The sequence below is a fragment of the Pelobates fuscus genome, chromosome 1 (genome assembly GCF_036172605.1).
Source record: "Pelobates fuscus isolate aPelFus1 chromosome 1, aPelFus1.pri, whole genome shotgun sequence".
NCBI lineage: Eukaryota > Metazoa > Chordata > Amphibia > Anura > Pelobatidae > Pelobates > Pelobates fuscus.
Genome location: NC_086317.1, coordinates 175,915,419 through 175,940,272, shown reverse-complemented (window position 1 = coordinate 175,940,272; position 24,854 = coordinate 175,915,419). Strand labels below are relative to the sequence as shown.

The following is a 24,854-nucleotide window of genomic DNA, read 5'->3' as shown; positions in this document are numbered from 1 at the left end:
ATATATCAGTGAGAATGTATATAAAGGCCCCAAGATGCATTAAAAAAAATACCCCAGAAAGAGTGTAAAGGAGTGTAACGGATCGCCTGGCACCCCGACTTGGTACCTCCGTTAATGGATGCTCCTAGCGCTTCCTGAGGACTCCAAGCACTCTGGCAGACACCACAATCACCGAATCAGAGAAGCATAGGAATCCTCTCTAGCATATGAATGCTGTAGACCGTTGAATAGGAACCATACGAATAGGCTTACACTCCTAGCAGTCAACTGGAACAGCATTCAATAAATCCTTCCCCCAATAATGAGACGACACTTCACTTTGAGGGTAAAACAGGAACTCTGGACTGGCACATCCAGCCTGGCTTTTATTACAAGAGTACACATACAGGCCACACCCAGGGGGAGGCATAAAATAACCAATGACATAGATGTTACTTCCCACACATCCCCTCCCCTTAGATAATCCCATTATTCATACAGTTTAAAATATACTTTTTACACAATATTTATAACTTCAAAACCATACATCACATTCACACAAAATTACATATCCACAATCAATCCATTCAGGGGAACAACATATTAAAAAATGGCATGGATCAGACCAGGGGTTCAAAAGTTAGTAAAGTATCTTTTAAAACCCCTAGCTTTCCAGCTCAGACCGGTTTTTACAGAGCCTTCTCTGTGCTGGAGAAGTAATCCAATTATCTCCAGCACAGAGACAGACTCCATTAACCACATGGTTACAGAAAGACATAAAACACTTTAAAATACAGAAAGTTACTTTTTATCCATAACACACAGACATTTCACATATCCCCAGATAGCTGGGATCTGAGCGCACAAAACTACCGAATAGCGCGCAGATCCTATTCACACAGTACAATTGCCATGGAGCTAAAGTCTTTCCCATAGTCTTTCATTATATGAATAGGCTCCATGGTATAGCTATCTGGGTTAACACATTCACATAAAGTCTGGTCCATAGTCCAAAGGCAAGAGGCGGGCAAGCAGCCCCCTCCAAGGACACGTGGCGAGGTCGGTTTTGCCACAAGGAGAAAATACATAATAAAACTAATCAGGAAACAAGAGAGGAGAGAACGAGGGGAAGCCCAAATTATAGGCATGATGTCCCCCTACACAACAGATTTGATTGTGTAGTCAGACCCCCGGAGGAAATAAACTTTCAGGGGGAGATATAAGGACAGACACAAAGACCAGAGAGCAATAGGAAAATCACCAGGGAAAAGGAAAAGAAGTCTGGAAGAAGGGGAAATAGAGGAGGAACAACAATACAGAAAAGAAAGACAGAGGGATTTTTTTTAATTGAACTAATAGAACTCTAACTAATTCACAGATTAGACTTTTGGGGAAAGGTCTAAAATATGCCCACACTAAAGCCATAGACAAATTTAGCATTTATGTAGACCTCCAAAACTCTAAGAGAAACTTATGTCTTAAGAAATTATTTTTAAGAAAAACATTAAATAGAGGGGAACCATGCATGGATGTGTATAAACACTCAAATATTAAAGAACTCTCCTCCATCTACCCCATACGTATATCTCAGAAGAGAAAACTACCTTTGAAAAAATGGTCATGTGCGAAGTCAACAAATTGAAGAAAACAGAAAAATGGGAATATAATCTTAACTATGAAGACTGAAGGACATTAAGAAGTTTAAAGAAGGATGATACTTAAGTTATTAAACCGGCGGATAAAGGGGGTGGGATTGTCCTGATGGAAAAAGATAGCTATATCAAGGAATGTTTGAGACTACAGGGCGACGTGCAAACATATAAAAAAACTTAAGGGAGATCCTACACATGACATGAAAATTTCTTATAACAAATTAATAGACAAAGGAAAAATGCTCGTCATCTTAAATGCAAAAGAATCTAATTTTTAAAATGTACTTCATCCAAAGATCCTTTTTTTTTATTATCTCCCCAAGGTCCATAAGGATAGAAACAATCCCCCCAGTAGGCCTGTAGTGTTTAGTATTGGCTAACTATCTAGCAAACTCTCCCAATACATTGACAAGTGCTTGTAATCCGTAGTCTCAAAATGTCTGAGCCATCTTAAGGACACTCTTAGTATCCTGAATACTTTAAAGAACCAACAGTGGGAGGAGGGATACTATTTAGTTACAGCCGATGTCAGCTCATTACACACCATAATCTCCCATGACCTCGGCTGTAAGGCCACCCGATTTTTCTTGGATACATTTCAAGAATTCCCTAACGAGCAAATAGATTTCATCATAGATGGCATCCAATGGATCCTCAATAACAGTTACTTTTGGTTTAGGGAGGATTTTAAGCTCCGGATCTGTGGGACGACGATGGGCACCAGGTTAGCTCCAACTATGCTAACTTGTTTATGTCCCTATAGGAACATGAGGATATATACACACAAGACGTGACTGGGACACGAACCTGGTGCTCTATTGCCGTTACATAGACGATATATTATTTTATTTTATATGGAAAGGGGATGAATCCTCCTTGATGTCGTTCTTATCAACTCTTAACACTAACAATTGGGGTATCAAACTGGAGAGCAATCACTACTAACTTTATGGAATACAATATGAAGATAGTTTGATAAGCAGAGTTCCTGTAGTTTTATGGAATACAATATGAAGATAGTTTGATAAGCAGTTATATGTGAGAACCAGTTCACGTAGTGAAACATAAGGTTTAGCCTTTCCATTAATTGAACTCAAGAGGCACTGAAATAGATTAGCAATCAGTATTGAAGTGCCAGTAGAAGGAAACAATCCAATATATATATAGCTTGCCGTTACTTGGAAGGTTTGAAGAAATAGGAATATTCCAAAGGTAATCCGAAGTCAAATGGAAGGAGAATGGAGATCAGCGGTTTCAACAGTCCAGGTTCGGTACACGTAAATAGTAGTTTAGCAAGAGCTTGTTTGTAGCTGGTCTGAATGATCAGGAAGCTTCAAATAATCAAGCGCTTTGAATCAGGCGTGGTCCCTCTAAGTAGTGTGAGGAAGCCTGTGTCAGAGAAGGGGGAGTGTCATTGGTCAGTGAACCCAGAAGTGTCAGATATCTGAGAAACCGATAGTTAAGTTCTGACAGGTTCCCTTTTTGGGGTTGGGTTTGCTCTCTACTGCTATTACTTTATAAAAAAAAAGAGAAAAACAGTGGTGGTGGTGCACCATGCTGAAGTTATACAAAAGGTAACAAAGAAAGTATATAATTAAATGCAGTTGATGGAAGACAATTCTGTACAATATGTCTTAATAAAAAGAACAAAAAACATAATAGTGCAATACAGTTAGATAATATATGAAGATAATATTAGCAATGCCAATGGAACACTCACACTTTCAAGAGCCAATATAGCTCTATATCTGCAGACATAGACGGTATAATCCCCGTCTAGGGATACAGTGGTGAGATCCAGGAGTCTTGGTCCAGGTAGAAGTATATATAGGAAGATATAAACAGAAAGAACTCCAATGGTATAATACAGTAGGTAACATTGGATATATTAAGGAAATTATCCTACTTACAATACCCAGAGCATGGACCTGTTCTGGTATAAACAGGTTTGGGTGGAATAATCCCCACCTATGGATATACAGTCCATAATGGAATTGAGCAGTCTGGTTTCAGGTCCTCACTTTACGCGTTGTATTGCTGCTCATTTACAGATAGAGAGCACCACACACATACCTTTGTTCTTCTCTGTAAGCTATTACTTTATCACTTCTAGTTTTAGCCAATCTAATCAAGTTTTTGCACGCAATATTGGCTTACTTACATCTTATATAAAATGCCTCTGATTCGTCAATTTTAAATACCTAAATGTTTTAGTATACCCCATGTGCATGATTGCGTTTTCTCTTAAGCCTATGTGATGTCATGCACTCTCTTTGTTCAACTGCAAAATTGTTTAAATAAACATTGTAAACATTTTTGCCAGATTACATGTAAAATAATAAATTGTGATTATTTTACTGATAATGTAATATTAATATGAATCAAATGCTACAATTACTTCCTGTTGTTAGTTTGCCTGTTAATGCTGGATTGATAAATTAATAAAAAATAAAAAAAATGAACACTGGCCTTTGTAGTTTTACTTTTATTTTATCTTTTTTCTATAACAGGAACACTGCAATTCATCATGCATCTTATTGTTGCTCATAGAGTGAAGTTAGCAAAATATGCAAATAAAAACTTCCTTACATAGAACAGAGAGGATTCTGTAAAAAAACTAACCGAAACAAACAAACAAACAAACCTCCAATAACCAAACCAGACTATGTAGTTATGCGAAGCTCTTAGCTAGCTGTTGATTCTTAGGAATTGTCTAGAATTTTATCAACAAATTGTGGTTATCAATATTTAATTGGAATACCTTTTAATATTGATAGGGTACATTGTCACACTAGTGACACATGTTATATTAGAGTCAAGTTGTGAGGGACTGTGCAATTAATTAACCCACAATCTGTTGCAGTGAGGTCAGGTTCTACTTCTGCTTCCACACGTTACTTTTTAATGACTTGCATTATGAGCCTCTAGAGACCAGGAGCACAGCTGTTCTCTTGGAGATTGTCAATATCTACAATAGCTAGATCTTGTTCCAAATTAATTAAGAGTCTCCTGGTCATGAGAAGATCTAAATGGACAGAGTTGTGACAACTTTACCTGGGTGTACCACTGCTATTTGAGTTTAGAAACAGAAGCTGTTGGCTAAAGATTTTGAAACGCTTTGTAAGGTATGTTTGATTATTGATCTCCTAGCTGGATTGGAGTAATGTAATTTAAATATAGATATTATCTACAGAATAAATTATTAGTTTGACATTTTGATGAAGATGTATATCTGTATATTATGTGTTATTTTCCAAGTAAACTTTGGTCATAGTCACTTTTGGATTTTGTTTAGATTGTGTTTTATGACGAAGTTCTTTATATGTTGATTATCTTAATTACATGATTTAATTTGACTAATACTTATATTGCAGTGAAATCATATTACTGCTAACAGTTCTATTTCTGTAAAAGCTTAAAATTAATTTTAAGTCACTTTCACAATTTATTGTCATACATTCTATAAGCTCAATGTGTATATGTATGTAGACATATCTACCTTTCTATTTGTTTTATTAGAAAAATAATTACTGCAACAATAATAAAGCAAACTAATATAAAGAATGTTCTTACCTTTAAAAATGAATGTATTCCTTTTTATAAAGATATAAATAAAAGCTGTTAAATTCTGGCAGTTTGATTTGCAGGTGAGACAGATCCTACAGAATGGGTGTCTTAATGTTTATGAAGTACATGATGTTTCTCTTCAACGTCCTTGTTTTTGTAAGTATTTTTTATATAATTAATTGACCTCTATGCCACTTGCATAAATGTCTATGACAAGAACTGAATTACAAGTGGAGCATTTTAAGTGTTTTTAAACCTAACTTTTGGGTACTATTGAGAAGTGTTGAAGCAGAGAGCGGCAAAGGCCAACTTTCCAATACTTAATTAATTTAATTAAACTCAATGCTTCACTAATGTAACAGAGAAGTATTAAAATAAACTCAAATATTTTTAAAAATATTATTGAAAACAATTGCTGAAGTGCATATGTGTCTGGAGTCTTTCATATTTGTGGCTCATACAGATAGGCGTTCTTCGGCTTCCCTTAGCTTTGTGGTACATCTACTAAATTGTTAAATTAATGGACCACTATAGGCACCCAGACCACTTCAGCTCAATAAAGTGGTCTGGGTACCAGATCCATCTAGTGTTAACCCTGCAGCTGTAAACATTAGAGTTTCAGACAAACTGCTATGTTTACAATAGGGTTAATCCAGCCTCTAGTGGCTGTCTCACAGACAGCCGCTAGAGGCGCTTCCGAGCTTCTCACTGTGAAAATCACAGTGAGAAGACGCTGACGTCCATAGGAAAGCATTGAGCGTATGCAGCGCATGCACATTCAAATCTGACGTTGGGAGAGGGAGGAGCGTTCCCCAGCGCCGAGGGAGCCAGACCCTGGTGAAAGGTAAGTGTTTAACCCCTTTAGCCCCCTTCAGCCTGGCGGGAGGGGGGTCATGGGGGGGGGGGGGGAGGGAGGGGGGCACCTAAAGACCCTATAGTGCTAGGAAACAAGTTTGTTTTCCTGCCACTATAGTGGTCCTTTAAATGAAGTGTTCCTTTAATTATTCATATACCTTGCAAAGAGTAGTTTGACAGAGGATTATTTCCCTGCAGTTATAATTAGGGAGATTTGCAGGCCTCCACCATATAGACATTTAAGTCAGAATCCAATAAAAAAAATCCAGCTATTCTAGCCTAAATTTTGCAACTCAGTTGGTAGCAATAATTAATTATGTGCAAATATTTATATCTAATTATAATATATAATACATTATTTCTGCAGACAGGAGGAATATGCCTTTTAGGCATTGGTATATGGATTGTTGCTGATCCAGATGGATTCCAGAGTATCATCACTTCTAATCCTTTGTTGAGTGCTGCGGGGTATATTTTGCTCACTATGGGTGCAGCACTTTCATTGCTGGGATTCTTGGGTTGTTATGGAGCAATTCGTGAGAACAGACCACTCTTGTTAATGGTGAGTTCATCTAGCTATATGTACATATTCACTTCTCTTTTGTTTGTCTTTTTGTCACTAAAGCCATATTTATATGCCCTCAGCAATAAATCCAAATGTTTATTACTATTAGTATTATTGGTATTTATATAGTGCCTACCTATTTCATAGACCTTTACAATATTATGGATGGGGGAAATTTAACAATACATGGGACAATTACAAAATGATAGGTAGATGAGAACCCTGCTCAGACAAGCTGGAAGTTGTAACTACTTTGTAAACATGTTAAAACAAGTGTCTTGCAAAAAGTTTAAATTCTTCAAACCACATATATCTCTTAAGCATTTATATGTCATGCTGAATAAAACCAAAAACATTGAGTTCAGTGTAATAGTCAGATTACTATGACGTTCTATCCTATCTGACATGTGCTAGACAATAAGTTTTGCTTGTGTTCTAGTCTTGTGTTGTGTTTTGCTTGTGTTCTAGTCATTCTACAAAATTCTTTGAGCAGAAAAAGAAAAAACTCTCTGCTATTTGATACATCCTATTTATGTGCAAACCTGTGTAAAACCCCTAAATTTCCTTTTACTACCAAAATCTTATATACTAGTTTTACTTTTACTTTGTATTTCGAAGTAATACAAAATTACATTTACCACATAAAGACTTCCTTTCTTCTGGGCACTGTTTTACTTTAAAGACACTTTAACACTTAAGTTGCTCTCTGTGTGTCATCACTCCAGGAGGGCCAACAGCCCCGTCTACCGGTGGGCCAGCATCACTGCTGCGCTCAGTGGTGTATCCTGGTTTTGTGCTGCCCTAGGCAGGACAAAATTCAGGCGCCCCCCTCCCGCCCGCCTGCGCCACCCCCACCCAACCCTTCCCCTGCCCCACCTTCTAAATACACACACACACATTCACTGACAGATACACATACACTAGCTAACAGAAACACACACTCACTAACAGACACTCACTAGCAGATACACACACACTCACACTAACAGACACACACAGTGTCAGAAACACACACACACTAAGACATACAGACACACATACACACACACACACACTAACAGACATACAGACACACACACACACACACACACACACACACACTAACAGACACACACACTAACAGACACACACTAACATACATACACAGACACACATACACACACACACACACACACACACACACACACACACACACTAACATACATACACAGACACAATAACAGACATACACAGACACAATAACAGACATACACACACACACACACACACACTAACAGACATACACACACACACAGACATACACACACACACAATAACAGACACACACTAACATACATACACACACACACTAACAGACATCCACTAACAGACATACACACACTAACAGACATACACACACACACACACACACAATAACAGACACACACTAACAGACATACACACACTAACAGACACACACACACACACTCACTTTTTGATTTTTTTTATGTAACCCCCCCCAGCCTCCTTACCTTTGGGAATGCTGGAGGGGGGTTCCCTCTCTTCCTGGTGGTCCAGTGGCTGCTTGGCGGCGCTGGCGGGCGGCTGGCGAGGGAGCACTTCCTCTGAGCTGTCTGCTCAGCTCCCTTGCGCGCCGCAGAGTGAGGCTGGGAGGCGGAGCTGGATGACGTCATATTCCGGCTCCCAGCCTCACTCTGCGGCGCGCGAGGGAGCTGAGCAGACAGCTCAGAGGAAGTGCTCCCTCGCCAGCCGCCCGCCAGCACTGCCCAGCAGATCGCCCGCCCAGAGGGTTTGTCAGTTAGCCGCAAGGCTAACAAGGCATTTGCCCTGGGCATTTGGGCGCAGCGTTTTTTGCCGCCCCCTGGAAAATGCCGCCCAAGGCAAATGCCTTGTTTGCCTCGCGGCTAATACGCCCCTGGCTGCGCTGTAGCAAGAGGTGTAGCACAGTGTTCAACCTCCTGCCAGTCACTACATGTAGCGTGGCCAAGTGGACTGCGGGTAGAGGATCTTCTGACAGGAAGTGCGCATGGTGAGCACTTTCTTCCAAAAACAGAAGATCCTTATGACACACAAGGAGAGGGTGGGGGGTGAGATACATGAATGGGCTGGAGGGAGAACGAGACACATGGAAAGGCAGGGGAGGGAATGAGACACGTGGGGGAATGAGACACATGGACGGGCTGGGTGGGATGAGACACATGGAGGGGCTGGGGGAGAATAAGATACATTAAGGGGTAATGAGACACATGGAGGGGGTGGGGGAGAATGAGACACATGGGGGTGAGTCAGATGGAAGGGTGAGATACATGGAGGGGTGAGATACATGGAAGGGCAGATGTGAGGGTTTAGACACATGAAAGATCTGGGGGAGGAATGAGACACATAGAGGGGGGATGAGACACATGAGGGGGCTGGGGGATGAGGCACATGGAGGGACTGAGGAGAAAAAGAGACACATGGGGGATGAGAAACATGGAGGATGGGAAATTAGTCACATGGAGAGACTGGTGGGGGATAAGAAACAGAGATGATCTTGGGGGGGAGTATAAGAGGGGCTGGGGGAAATGTGAATGAGACACATGAAGGGGCTGGGGGGAATAAGTCCAATGGGGACCTGGAGGGAATGAGACATATAAAAAGGCTGTGGGGGAGAATGAGACACATGGAGGAGCAGGAGGGGAATGCGACAAATGTAGAGGTTGCAGGGGGAGGGGAAGGGGGGAAGGGGGGAAGGAGGGAATGAGACACAAGATGGGCCCTTCGGCAGTTTAAAAAACAAAACAAAATGTATTCTCCTTCCCTGTTGTTCCCTTGAAGTAAGTTGGGCATGCTGATCTCTGATGGTCTAGAATGTTGGGAATCTGGTCTCCGCCTCCATGTATGATAATTGTTATGTGATATATGGGTGCATTGACTGTGTGTGATATTTGTGATGGTTATTTAATTCAGATTTAAAAAAAAAAGTCATGTAGGTCCATGTATGAATCACCTTTTTCTATGCATCTGATCTCTATGTAAATATACTCTGCAGATGACTGAATGCATTTTTTTCTAAAAAAAAAAAAACTCCAGCAATTTACTTATTCCATAAACAAATAACATAAAAAATAGCTGCATGTACAATACACCACCAGTGTAACAAAACGTGATATAATATCACCACATATTGTTGGTGCGCTAACAATATCTTTCAAACTGAAATATATATGATAGTGAATTCTGTGAACCTGCAAACAACCCTTAATGAATAAACACTGTGGTAATAAACTCACACCAAAAACAAACCTACATTTTGGGTGACTTGCTAAGCTATTTTAATCTTTTTCTTTTGACAATTCACAGATGTATGCTTACAACTGAAATATGTTTTATAGTAAATTCTATGATATAACTACAGTAGTTTCCCATGCATATGTAAGTATACTGCATACTGTGCATATTAGTATACCGTAGAACTGTGCAGTAGGACTGCACCTCCAAAAAGCATTCTTTGATTATATGAGAGTATCATAGATCTGAAGCACCTTCAAAAGGCAGTGTCCAATGGTAAACACACAAAGACTGTCACTATGTAATACTGAAATGTAGTTAACTCAAAAGTGTATCATGAAGCTGTACAGCAACAAAGGTCAGTTATGTGAAGAATGCATAAGTGTAACAAACACATGCAAATATGCAGCATGTGCAAGCAACTTGAGCTGTGATTACTGATGACACAAGTGGAACAGAGCTGGTTAAGTATATTGTGCATCTGTGTGGAAGCTGCATGTGATTTTACATGTGTTTGGAGATTATGCTTGTGGGATTGCGTGTGTGTAGAGTTGGCTGTTTGTGGTGTACTGAATGTACATAATGGGGTCTATTCAGAGGTGTGACTAAAAACCACAGGGTCCGGTGTGAAAATTGCCTTTAGGCTCCCCCATATGTCTCATTCCCCCTTCCAGCTCACCATCATGAGTGTCATTCCCCGCCGCCCCTCCATGTGTCTTTCACCCCCAGCTCCCCCATGTGCCTCATTCCCATCCCCAGCAACTCTGTGTGTCTCATTTTCTCCCCAGCCCCTCCATTTGTCTCACAGTACAGCACATCCAGCTTTGTTTCTACAGCCAGAAAATCTAGTGAATATCAAACAATAGATACATTAAACAAAGAAGAAACAAAGTATTTATGTAGGACCCCATTGTAACAAACTGTTCCCTTTAGGTTTATTCGCCTAGTAAGTCAAATGGAAAAGAAAATGAAAAGAGTGTCTCTCTACTCAGGCCTTATTAATACCATGCAGTGAGACATTACCTCTAAAAAGTATCCTAACTATGTCAACTATCAATCTTATCATAAGGCTTCAGTGATATAAATTCATTTTATAACATTGCTCTCAGGTTTAGGGTCACCTAACCTCCAATTGGCCAGACCCCAGTTCACATCATGTAGGACCATTGTTTTAGGTAAGTATCAATATTACGTCTCTTTTTATTCTTTCCCTGACTACAGGGTTGCTTGTATAAAAAAGAGAGAGAAAAATAAACATTCCACTCTATGTTAGCTCCCCATAGTATTGTGGAAGGTACCGTCTATAGTCCACAATCTCTTTTCACAGTGCAAACATGCTGGGGATGCATGAATTTCTGGATAGATTCTATCCAAAATACCTTCCCCTTCGTTGTGAGGATCATTTGAGAAACGCTGTTTTATGTATGTGTAGTCGTTGGTTCTAAAGTGTGTGTTAGAGTTGCCACCTTTCTTGGAAAATAATTCCGACCATCTTAATTTGCAGAAATTATTATATATGCGTGAATCACAAGACATATCTCGTTTGCAAGGGTAGATTTCTGTAAGTCACTGAAAAACTACTTACACTTTCATTTTGCTGTATAGAGGGGTGATTGAAAGGCTCTCCTGAGTTCTCTCTCAATGGACTTTGCAGATGGCTGTCTGCATCATAGCCAAAATATATATGTACAAATATACAGGGAGCCTATTCACTTCCCCAATTATCTGAGATTTCAGCATTAACCCACCCTGACCTCAGTAGCTTCCAAAATCTTTTCTATTACCTCTTCCCTTGGCCTATTACTATGGGCTAATACTCCCACATATGTAACTGGCAATACCCTTGATCTTATTTTTTCTAATTCATTTACTATCTCTAAGCTCCACAACACTCCATTTCCTCTCTCAGATCACAAAATCTTATCATTTGTCCTAGAAAGCCCCCTCACCCAACAGCCTTACCCTAACCCTCCTCAACTAAGAAGGGACCTGGATTCCCTTGACCGCCAGCAACTCTCAGCTGATCTCCATTCCAAACTCTAATTTATCCCCACTTTCTCCTGTCCCTCTCTGGCTATCTCCTCACATAATGCTACCCTCACCTCTGCCCTAGATGCCGCAGCCCAGCTCCACCTCAAGGAAGACGCGCCTCCAATCTTGGCACACTAAATCAACCAACTACCTGCAGAGATGCTGAACTCTGCTGGAGGAAGTCCTGCACCTTGTCAGACTTCCTCCATTATAAATTAATTTTGTGTTCATATAGCACAGCCTTCACCCTTGCTAAACAATCCTACTTTTCTTCGCTTGTGAGTTCATGCTCATGCAATCCCAGGCATCTCTTCAACTCTCCTTCGTCCACCTCAAGCCACTCCTCAAACTGACCTTACAGCAGATAGCCTTGCATGCTACTTTACCGACAAGATTGCACAGTTAATGAAATAATTCTCCCCAGGGCTCGAGTCCTGCAGGAATGCATGGGAACGGCGTTCCTGCACTTTTTCCACTGCAGGAACGCCGTTCCCGTTCCCAGTCCTGCAGGACCTGCCTGCTACCTGCACGCAGGGGCCATCACACACTGTGTTCCCTCGCCAGCTCTAACTCTCGCGAGACCCGTGGCTGTGAGAGCGTTGCCACGGGTTACCATGGCAACGCTCCGCACAGGCGAGTCTCGCGAGAGCTAGAGCTGGCGAGGGAACACAGTGTGTGATGGCCCCTGCGTGCAGCGGCTGGCTCCCCCACCGGACCACCAGGTGATCTCCCCCTCCCTGACAAGGTAAGAAGCAGGGAGGGGGGAATAAACAAAAAAAATACACACAAAGTTTAAAAAAAAAAATGCCCCCCCCATCATCCTGCACACACACACACACACACATCATCCTGCGCACACACACACACACACACACACACACACACACACACACACACACACACACACACACACACACACACACACACACACACACACACACACACACACACACACACACACATCATCCAGCACACACACACACATCATCCAGCACATCATCCAGCACACACACACACATCATCCAGCACAAACACACACACACATCATCCAGCACACACATCATCCAGCACACACACACACACATCATCCAGCACACACACACACACACACACATCATCCAGCACACACCATCCAGCACACACACACACACACACACACATCATCCAGCACACACACACATCATCCAGCAAGCACACACACACATCATCCAGCAAGCACACACACACACACACACATCATCCAGCAAGCACACACACACACATCATCCAGCACACACACACACATCATCCAGCAAGCACACACACACACACACACACACACACATCATCCAGCACACACACACACACACACACATCATCCAGCACACACACACACACACACACACATCATCCAACACACACACACACATCATCCAGCACACACACACACACACATCATCCAGCACACACACACACGCACACACACACACACACACATCATCCAGCACACACACACACACACACACATCATCCAGCACACACACACCATCCAGCGCGCGCGCACACACACATCATCCAGCGCGCACACACACACATCATCCAGCGCGCACACACACACACACACATCATCCAGCGCGCACACGCACACACATCATCCAGCGCGCACACACACACACATCATCCAGCGCACACGCACACACACATCATCCAGTGCACACACACACACACATCATCCAGCGCGCACACACACACACATCATCCAGCGCGCACACACACACACACACATCATCCAACACACACATCATCCAACAAACACACACACATCATCCAACACACACACAAATAATTCAACACACACACATCCACACACACACATCATCCAGCACACGCACACACACATCATGCAGCACATGCACACACACGCACACACACACATCATCCAGCACACGCACACACATCATCCAGCACACGCACACACACATCATCCAGCACACACACACACTGCATTCATTATACACAATCTGCACTAATTACAAACACACTACATTCATTATACACACTCTGCACTCATTACAAACACACTAGATTCACTATACACACTCTGCATTCCTTATACACACTCTGCACTCACTACAAACACACTACATTCATTATACACACTCTGCACTCACTACAAACACACTACATTCACTATACACACTGCACTCACTACACACACACTACATTCACTATACACACTTTGCACTCACTGCAAACACACTACATTCATTATACACACTGCACTTACTACACACACTACATTCATTATACACATTATGCACTCACTACAAACACACTACACTAATTATACACACTATGCACTCACTACAAACACACTGCATTCATTATACACACTCTGCACTCACTACAAATACACTACATTCATTATACACACTCTGCACTCACTACAAACACACTACATTCATTATACACACTCTGCACTCACTACAAACACACTACATTCATTATACACACTCTGCACTCACTACAAACACACTACATTCACTATACACACTTTGCGCTCACTGCAAACACACTACATTCATTATACACACTGCACTTACTACACACACTACATTCATTATACACATTATGCACTCACTACAAACACACTGCACTCACTACAAATACACTACATTCATTATACACACTCTGCACTCACTACAAACACACTACATTTATTATACACAATCTGCATGCACTACAAACACACTGCATTCATTATACACACTGCACTCACTACAAACACACTGCATTCATTATACACACACTGCACTCACAACACAAACACTACATTCATTATACACACTCTGCACTCACTACAAACACACTACATTTATTACACACAGCACTCACTACAAACACACTACATTTATTATTCATACTCTGCACTCACTACAAACACACTACATTTATTACACACAGCACTCACTACAAACACACTACATTTATTATTCATACTCTGCACTCACTACAAACACACTACATTCCTTATACACACTCTGCACTCACTACAAACACACTACATTTATTATACACACTCTGCACTCACTACAAACACACTACATTCACTATACACACTTTGCGCTCACTGCAAACACACTACATTCATTATACACACTGCACTTACTACACACACTACATTCATTATACACATTATGCACTCACTACAAACACACTGCACTCACTACAAATACACTACATTCATTATACACACTCTGCACTCACTACAAACACACTACATTTATTATACACAATCTGCATGCACTACAAACACACTGCATTCATTATACACAATCTGCACTCACTACAAACACACTGCATTCATTATACACACTGCACTCACTACAAACACACTACATTTATTATTCATACTCTGCATTCACTACAAACACACTACATTCATTATACACACACTGCACTATATGCATAGGAGTGTAGAATTTTTTTTTTTTAAGGGGGGGGGGGCGGGAATCTTGGGTGAGTTCCCACACTTTTTTCCCCAGGACTTGACCCCTGATTCTCCCCCATTTGCTCCTCCCTCTCTCAACCACACATGGACCATCCCTTCCCTACAGACTTTCTCCCCAGCGACAGAACAGGAGGTGGCTTCGCTTCTCCTCTTCTCTCATCCCACCACCTGTCTGCTTGATCCAGTACCTTCCCACCTTATCAGATCTCTCTCCCCTTGTCTTGTACCATCCTTAACACACATCCAAAACTGCTCTCTTTCATCTGGTGTTGTCCCTGCTCGCCTTAAGCATGCAACTGTCATACTCATCATAAAAAAGCCATCCCTAGACCCGTCTTCCCCTTCCAACTATCGTCCTCTATCCCTGCTTCCTTTTTCCTTAAGACTTCTAGAACGACACTTGTCTTCACTTGTATGACTCACAATCTAAATTCCAACTCCCTCCTCAATCCTCTTCAATGTCGCCCACTCCACTCTACTGAGACTGCTCTTAATAAAGTTACAAATTACCTAATCACAGCTAAATCCGTAGGTCACTACTCAATACTAATTTTTCTTGACCTCTCTGCTGCCTTTGACACTGTTGATAATGTCCTCCTTTTCCAAACTCTTGAATCCCTTGGTCTCTGTGACACGGATCTCTCGTGGTTTTCCTCTTATCTCTGCAAACGTTCATTCAGTGTCTTCTTTTGCAATGACATCTCCTCCTCTTGCCCTGTCTCGGTTGGAGTCCGCCAAGGATCTGTTCTTGGTCCTCTTCTGTTCTTGGTCCCCTTCTGTTCTCTCTTTATACTGCCTCTCTTGGCAAACTCATTAACTCCTTTGGATTCCGCTACCATCTGCTTGCCGTCGACACCCAGATATATCTCTCCTCCCCTGATCTCTCCCTGCGGTCCTGCAACGTGTCACTGCTTGCCTTTCTTCAATTTCTGATTGGATGTACTTCTGCTGTATGAAACTCAATCTCTCTAAAACTGAGCTTTTTATTTCCCCCCTCATAATGCTGATCCTCCTCCATCATTTTCCCTGCAAGTTCATGGTGCTTGCATCAGTCCATCCTTGCAAGCTCGTTGTCTTAGTGTTATCTTTGATCCTGGCCTCACCTTTGCACCACATAGCCAGTATGTTGCTAACACCTGTCAACTCCACCTTAAAAAATATCGCCCCCATCTGCCCCTTTCTCACACAAGATGCTGTCAAGGAGCTTCTTCATGCTCTGCTAATCTCTCGCATGGTTTACTGTAATTCTCTCCTAGTTGGCCACCCCAAAAGCCAAACTGCCCCGTTACAATCGGTAATGAATTCTGCCACCAGGCTGATCTTTCTCACCCACACCTCACCACTATGCCAATTCTTACACTGGCTTCCTGTATCCTATAGGTGTCAATTCAAAATGCCATTACCTATAAAGCTTTAACAAATTCTAGCCCCTCTTACATTTCTTCCCTGATTCATAGATATGCCCCTTCTCAGTCTCTCCGCTCTACTGGTGTCACGGATTACCTTATTTGGGAGTCCGGTAGGCAGAGATTTATGCTCACCCTTGCAATTAAACACAGGTCAAGGTGGTCAGGTAAGAATTCACCTAGCATGTGAGTCTTTGCACAGGGGCTGTGCAGGATATTGCTCCAAGTCGCAATACAGGTAAGGACACTAGCAGGATAATCGTTATGGGTAAGCCAAAGTCAGAGGATGCCAGAAGTCAGGGTACATGGTAAGAAAGCCAAGGTCAGAGGATGCCAGAAGTCAGGATACACGATGCAAGTAAGCCAAGGTCAGGAGCCAGGAGCAAACAATCTGGATACACAAAAACAGGAACCAGACAGCAGAACCAGAGTCAATGAACTGACACTGCCCTCGGGGAGAGGAAGTGTCTTATACCTGTCTAAATAGGGATCTGCTTCAGATGGGCTGAGATTGATAGGAGCAGCCACAGGTAAAGTCCAGCCCCCAGTGCTGGAGATAAGGCAGAAAAAAACATAGACTGAAGCTAAACCGGAGAGTGGCTCTGACGCAAAACAGCAGGACTACGGTACAGAAGAACCCCTGTTGGGCCCTTCTGGGGTGACCACGTCTGGCCGTCTGGATGTTGATTTTCTCCTGTTCGCTGCTCGCAACCTCACTGCTAACTCATGCTTGCAGGACTTCTCGTGGGTGGTGAGAACAGCTCCCCTAGCCTTCAATTGTTTAAGAAGTCCCTCAAATACATCTGTTCAGAAATGCTAATGGACTCCCAGAGTAACTTATCTATAACTTATACTTATCCAAATCTGTCTCTTGCTCTCCTAAAGAGCCATAGTCCACTCTCACCTCCAGCTCTGCTGCTTGCTGCCCTGTTGTGTATTTGTACCCCACCTCATCTAGACTGTAAGCTTGTTTGAGCAGGGTCCTCATCTACGTATTGTTCCTGTGTCACTGTGTAAATATCCCATTTATTGTAAATTTGACCCCCTTTCATAATACTGTAAAGCGCTGCAGAATTAGTTGGCGCTATATAAATATTAATAATAATAATAATAAACACCAATTTATAGTAAATTATAATCAAAACTGCAAAATTTACATTTTACTTTTACAAAGCCAAGCTGTGCCTATGCTAAATTGGAGAATTTTATTAAATCAGTTAGTTTTGCCTATACTTTGCAATTGATATTTCAATTCACTATTTTTCACAGTTTAATGAAAAATGTGGTTTATTTCCTAAATTATAGAATTCAGTGTACCTAATTGAAAACTAAACTACAAAGTTAAGGTCAATGAAGCTGATTTTTTAATTTCTCCAGTTCTGCTATTGTTCCAGTATGATTATTTATGGCTTGAATTTCATTGCTTACATTTTTTATAGTTATGCGTGAGTCATTACTTGGCTACCACTACTATATGGATGTTATCAATAAACCATACACTATTAGTGACTTGTCGGAGACTTTTCTGGTGAGGTTGGAAATGTGTTGTCAGATAGCAATTACTACTAAATACTGTCTCTTGATAACATCAATTTGTGGCTACTACTTACCAACAAGGTTGGAAATTAGCTCATAGTCTTTAAAAGCCTTCAATAGATTATGGTTGGCTGTCTGTATGTCAGTCTTCCTCTTTCTCCTTCATGTGGTGGTAGAGCTAAACATGATGAATATGAACACATATGTAATCTATTACAAAATGTATTTGTTTTTAAGAACATCATTAACCATGAATTGATACACCTATCAAAATGAACTATATTGTTTTTCAAATATATATGGGTTCTCCATGAATTATTAGCCATTATTAGCAAACATGATCAAACATGACATAAACGTATTGTCTCTAGAATTAAAATGTATCACAACCTGATTTCAATTAAAAAAAATCAAATTTAAATCTTGAATAGTCAATAGTAAATTTTCAAATTTACTAAACAGGAAACACAATTGACTTTTTCCAGTTTGACCTTAAATTTGAAAAAAATCACTTAGAATTTTCCTTGAATTCTCACTTTAGTGAATAACCCTTGCTTTTTCAGATTGACTTTGTTTCATAATGAGTTTACTAAAACATGTCTTTATCTCTATAAACATTTGTCTGTAGTATAGCTATTAAAAGAGTGAGAAACCAAGATAATTATTTGCTTTGCTCAACATTAGATATTGTTTGAGTAGCATGGAGTATGAGAAGTATAACAACTACAACCGTCATTGTTACACCAAAAAAATCTTGTCTGATGTTACAAAGTACTGAGGACAGATCTAATTAAGTGTTTTTTTATTACAGTTCTTCCTTCTGATTTTACTCTTCTTCATTGTGGAACTTGTTGGAGTTATTCTTTCCCTGACCTATCAGAAATTGGTAAATTACTTAAACTTTTTTCTTAAAAATACGTGTAAAAATGTGCTGGTATTATTGAATATTTCTGTTCATTTGCACTGAGCTCTACGAACTTATCAAATAAGTCTAGAACCTTGTAATACTGTATTTCCCTATATATTATATTCATATGTATTTTATATGTGAAAAAAAAACCTGATGTGTGTATAACAGTAAAAAATAATCCTATACAGGTTTGCTTCCCATGTTTTAATGTAAAGACCTAAATACAATGTTAAAAGGTTACTTTAGCTCTTTATTAAAATAAATATATATATTTTTTAAGTTCACAATGCCCTACTGGTCCAAGTATAGCACCGGTGTGTCTAATGATGCTATTGTGCTGTGCTTTTTAGGGACAGTTCCCAGGGCACAGTCTTTTGGGGACATGAGGGAATATTGCTCAAAAAGCATTGTGCAGGCACTTCATTAGATGGGAAGGAGGGACATGACCCTAAAATAGGACTATCTTATCAAACTTGGAACAGTTGTGAGGACTGCTTACAGGTTTTCTTCACTGAAGTAATAATTCTTGGGAATTTCATGTGAATTGCAAATTTAAGACCTAAATAGATGAAATTGAAAAATTCTTCAGTTGGTTATGCTTCCAATTTGTTTATTTTGTTCCTAAATTTGAAATTCACTTTAGTTTAATTTAGAATTTGTAACAATTCTCATTTAAATGAATAACTGCTAGTCTGTTTTTCACAAAATTCCTCAGCCTTGAGCAGCTGTTTTTTTCCCCATGTGTTAAAGGATCACTATAGTGTCAGGAAAACAAACTTGTTTTCCTGACACTATAAAACCCTTTGGTCCCCCCCACACTCAGGGCCCCCCTCCCTTAGTGCTGAAGGGGTTAAAACCCATTCAGTTACTTACTTTGATCCAGTGCCGGGCTCCCTCAGCGCTGGTGACCTCCCCTCCCACTTCGGCGTCAGCTCCCGAGTTGTATCGGAATGCACATGCGCGGCCAGAGCCGCACGCGCATTTAAAACACCCATAGGAAAGCATTTCTCAATGCTTTCCTATGGACGTTCTGCACGCTGAATGCGATTTTCGCATTCAGTGTCACAGAAGCGCCTCTAGCGGCTGTCAAGAAGACAGCCACTAGAGGCTGGATTAACTCTGCAATGTAAACATAGCAGTTTCTCTGAAACTGCTATGTTTACATCTGAAGGGTTAAAACCTGGGGGACCTGGCACACAAACCACGTCATTGAGCTGATGTGGTCTGGGTGACTATAGTGGTCCTTTAAATACAGCACTACTATTCAAAATAAACTTCCTTATCTAGTGTCTTTTCCATCATTAATCAATTTCTACGTGAGTGTGATTTTTACATTTTAAGTTTATATGTTATATCTATTTTTGGTGTCATAACTTTACAGTACCCTTTTATATTGCTAGGTAATATAAAATAAAAGCAAAAAAAAAAAATAGAAATTGGAAACGGAACATGAATATGAATATTTAATAACATTTTTATCTCTTACTTGTACAGATCAAGGAAGAAAATTTTCTGATGGAGTTGAAGAGGTTTTACAAAGGGGATAATTCTACCGAAGTCTTCAGTCAATCTTGGAATACTATTATGATAGCAGTAAGATTCTTCTAATATATATTTGACTGTAGGCTTTTCTTGCTACCCTTTGGATTTTTTTCCTTACACCTGTTTTACCTGTTTGACATTGGCCTCAATTCCAATCTTTCTGCAAAATCCTGTCAAAAATGTGCATGATATTTTTATTGAATTTCAACAGGATTTAATGCAGCTGAAATTCTACTAGACAGACCTAATAAACAGGTGGATGGTTTTAAAAAAAAACCAAAAAAAAAAACCCTCCAATAAATGTACTAGAGAACTGCTTAGTTAGTCATTAACAAAAGAAATTAAATAAAAGACTACGGAGGTCACTATGACCTCCATATTATTACTAGGGAGGTCTAATATCTTCCCCATGCCCCCACTGATGAGGTATTGATCAATCAGTGGCTCGCCATAAAAAAAAAAAGACTCGGGATTGGGCAGTCACTAGTATGTATGGGGGCAAGCTAGTACAAGTTGGCATTTGGTGGGGGGGTTTAATTTAAAGAATTGGGGTTGGACGAATCACTATCCATTCCTTGTGCCCCCATGGTGGGTCTACTAATTAAAAAATAAAGCAGTGGTACATAGTGTACCCTCATTGTCAACTCAGTGGGACTCTAATAAAACAATTATGCAGAGGGCGGGACAGTATCCCTCCATATCCCACCCATGGCCAGTGGGAATTATATCCATTCTAATTATATCCTCAAGTCCTCACCCATGGGTGGCTGGTGGGGGCTCTAATAATATAAATAAACAGGAGAGACCTATTGTCCCTCCCCAATCATCCATCCATGGGAAGGATGTGGAAGCACTAATAATATTAATACATTGGTGGGACCCACACAAGTATCGAGCTAGGTTGGACTTGCCTGTCAGAGTGCTGTCATACAAGCCAACCATTCAGGGCAATCTGACTAAAGTTGTCTAGTGTGGGAAATTTTCCCACATGATGCAATAGCTTACAGAGTAAGCAGAGTTCTCATGTGGCGAAGATGGATTAGTTTAATTGAGTAGTGTTTTTTAAAATTACTTTTGTCATTGCTTTTTGCTATTTCTTTTTAATTTTTAGTAGTGGCAGAAGGAAAGTCAATCTGTTTTGGGGGCTGAAGTAATGAAGAGTTATTTGGGGTGGGGTCTAGGGGTTACGCTAGGTGCCTCCTTGAATATTATAGTTATGGCCCCCAATCTGCAGCCAACTGGTGGTGGCCAGGGGGTTGTCCCCCCTTTTCATTTATTAAATAGCCACCGCTTGCTAACCCTTTGTTGTGGCAGGAAAGTGGACAGTGATTTGTCCACATCCCATTATTTATTTTAAAGTCCCCTACCTGATCCTCACAAGTAAGTGCACTAGGAGGGGAGGAGGAGGGTTATATATCCCCAATTGGTGCCCAGTCTCTGATTGTAAATATTTAGTAGATATGCTCCCCAGGTGGGAGTATAGTGAGGACTTAAACCTCACTTATAGTAATAATAATATTGACACCACTAGGTTTTTTATTTGTGTATTTAATTATTTTTTTTTAAACTTTTTTTGTGTGGTGTCTGGCTAGCAAGTGCTGGTCAGGCGCCACATAATTAACCCTCACACTCCAGAGGGTAAGTTAACTATTTGTCAATATTTATTTATTTATTTGGCACACCCTATATTTCATGTCCTGTTTCTTAAGTTAACTATTTGCCAATGCCTGCTAGCACTGCCAGTGGGCAAATAGTTTAGATTTTTGTAAATCCTGCTTCTGGGCCCAGATTTGAAGCATTAGGGTTGGGATTTCAGCCATCCAGCAGTATTCGGTCCCTCTGAAATTCAAACCAGATCCAAACTCATCTGAAGCTTGATTTGCAAAATCTGGACATTATTGAGTAGCTTAAACTATATCTGGAATTTGCAGTCCGAATGGCCCTGTATGTAGCCATACAGGTTCCCCTCCATTCACCCTTGTAAGTAGCCCTGATAGTTTGCTTGCAATTCACAACCAGTATGAAAATAGTAACTCAAAATGACATAATGACTCACTTGTTAAGTTATAGCACAAATATTGCAAGAAGGCAATTTGTCAGTTTTTTAATAACATCTGAATAAATGCTTTAGGCGTGGTTATCAGCAATTAGATGCCTAATGCAGCTAGGGGGGGGGGGGGGGTGTGTGTGTGTGTGTGTGAAGGGGTGGGGGCTCTATTGCCAGACTACTTAACTTGTGCAATGGACAGGTATCATTGTAATTGTCAAGAGTTGCAATTTGCTAGGGAGGGTTAAACAGCTGTAGTGACATACATGACATGGTATCCAACACCAAGGGGTTAAGAGGTTTTACCAGAGCCATATTGGCCCAAACACAGCCCCAGAGAGAAAATGAGCAAATATTCACTCTCACTATTTACAAAAAATGAATTATGACCATCAATGGCAAGCAGCTGGCGAATCACACAGTTTGGAACATGATATTTTTGTTTGTTTTTTGCTTTTTTCCTTTTTTCAGGTTGGAGATAGAATAATGATATACTCACTTAGTTATATAACATGAGCCAATGCAAGTGTGTGCTCATTGGCTAGCAGTACTCAGCTGACACTCTCAGCTGGTGAATGCAATCCAGCTATGCTGTAAGCAGTGATGCCTGGCTCGTCCTGCAGGAGAAGACCAAATGCAAGACCAAATGCAACTGATGTGGCATGGTTTATGAGTTGGATGGTTCTTGGAGTGTTCCCTTAAACTGCTCCATCATTTATAACACAGGTAACATAGTAAAAGAAAATGTGAAACTCAGTTTTTAATCTTCACTATATAATTTATAGTTGTCTGAGATTATATAATGAGTTGGATACTGCAAGACTCGTTTTACTTTGTAGCGAACTAATGTTGATTTTGAAAAAATGATACAATGTAGGTCAACAAAATGTAACAAAAGTACATACATAGAGTTTCTCTATGACCAATCTGATAGGCAAATCTCCCATTTAACAGAAATGCAGGTTAAGCACCAAATTAAGAGATTGCTTAACCTGCATATCTGTTAAAAGGGAGATTTGCCTATCAGATTGCTCAGAGAGAAATCCTATGTATATACTTTTGTTATATAGTGAAGATTGCAAACTGAGTTTCACATTTTCTTTAAATACTATGTTACCTATGTTAAATGATGGAGCAGTTTAAGGGAACACTCCAAAAACCATCCAACTCATAAACCATGCTACATATTGCCTCTCGTTTGCTACCTGAGAGCAGTTCATTCAGCTTATGACTGATACTGTTACAAAGCAAATAGTTAAGGAGGCAAAGGAAGATGCTGGATGTGGAGGTCCTGGGCTGGTGTTGTTACACGTGGTCTGTGGTTGTGAGGCCTGTTGGATGTACTGCCAAATTCTCTGAAACACCTTTGGAGATGGCTTATGGTGGAGAAATGAACATTCAATTCACGGGCAACAGCTCTGGTGGACATTCCTGCAGTCAGCATGCCAATTGCACGCTCCCTCAAAACTTGTGACATCTTGTTAGCTTGTACTATTGTATTATAGCTCTGTGTGTACCTGATTAAATTGTGTGCAGTTTTAGTAATGGGTACCCATAAAAAAGTAAACTCCAGATAGCATACCAACTAATTTCTCTGTTGGAGAAAAAATTTGCTACAGGGAAAGCCTTGTGATGAGGATATGTCAAACAGATCTGTAAACCCAAACCTCAGAACTTTAAAGTAATTCGTAACCAGGGCTCGAGTCCTACAGGGTTTTGAACCACATTTTGGAGGGAAGGTGTCTGAGCGCTTTTTGAAGGGCAGGTACCTAAGACTAAAGGGAACAAACGCTGCCTGAGAGCCAGGTGAAGCACCCGCACCAGCTCGCAAAGTTGACTGGCAAAAGCACCAAACGCCCTGGAACCATTTTGGTCATAGGACTATGCGTGCAGATGGTCAGAACATTAACACGGTGGCATTTCCCCTACCCTGCATGGATCTGAGCGCCAGTTGGAGAACTTTGACACTCAGATCAGGGCTATTTTGAGATGTATGATATGTGA

General features: G+C 40.6%; 1 protein-coding gene across 1 annotated transcript in view; it reads left to right on the top strand.

Annotated features, from left to right (window-relative positions):
- Window positions 1–4,676: 4,676 nt before the first annotated feature.
- The window catches only part of LOC134590393 (tetraspanin-18-like), a 40,503-nt gene continuing 20,325 nt past the window's right edge, over window positions 4,677–24,854 (top strand). The window contains exons 1-5 of the mRNA XM_063444398.1: window positions 4,677–4,756; window positions 5,279–5,354; window positions 6,421–6,615; window positions 19,163–19,237; window positions 20,756–20,854. Of these exons, the coding sequence (XP_063300468.1) occupies window positions 5,298–5,354; window positions 6,421–6,615; window positions 19,163–19,237; window positions 20,756–20,854 (426 nt within the window). The 5' untranslated portion in view covers window positions 4,677–4,756; window positions 5,279–5,297. The remainder of the gene's footprint in view (window positions 4,757–5,278; window positions 5,355–6,420; window positions 6,616–19,162; window positions 19,238–20,755; window positions 20,855–24,854) is intronic.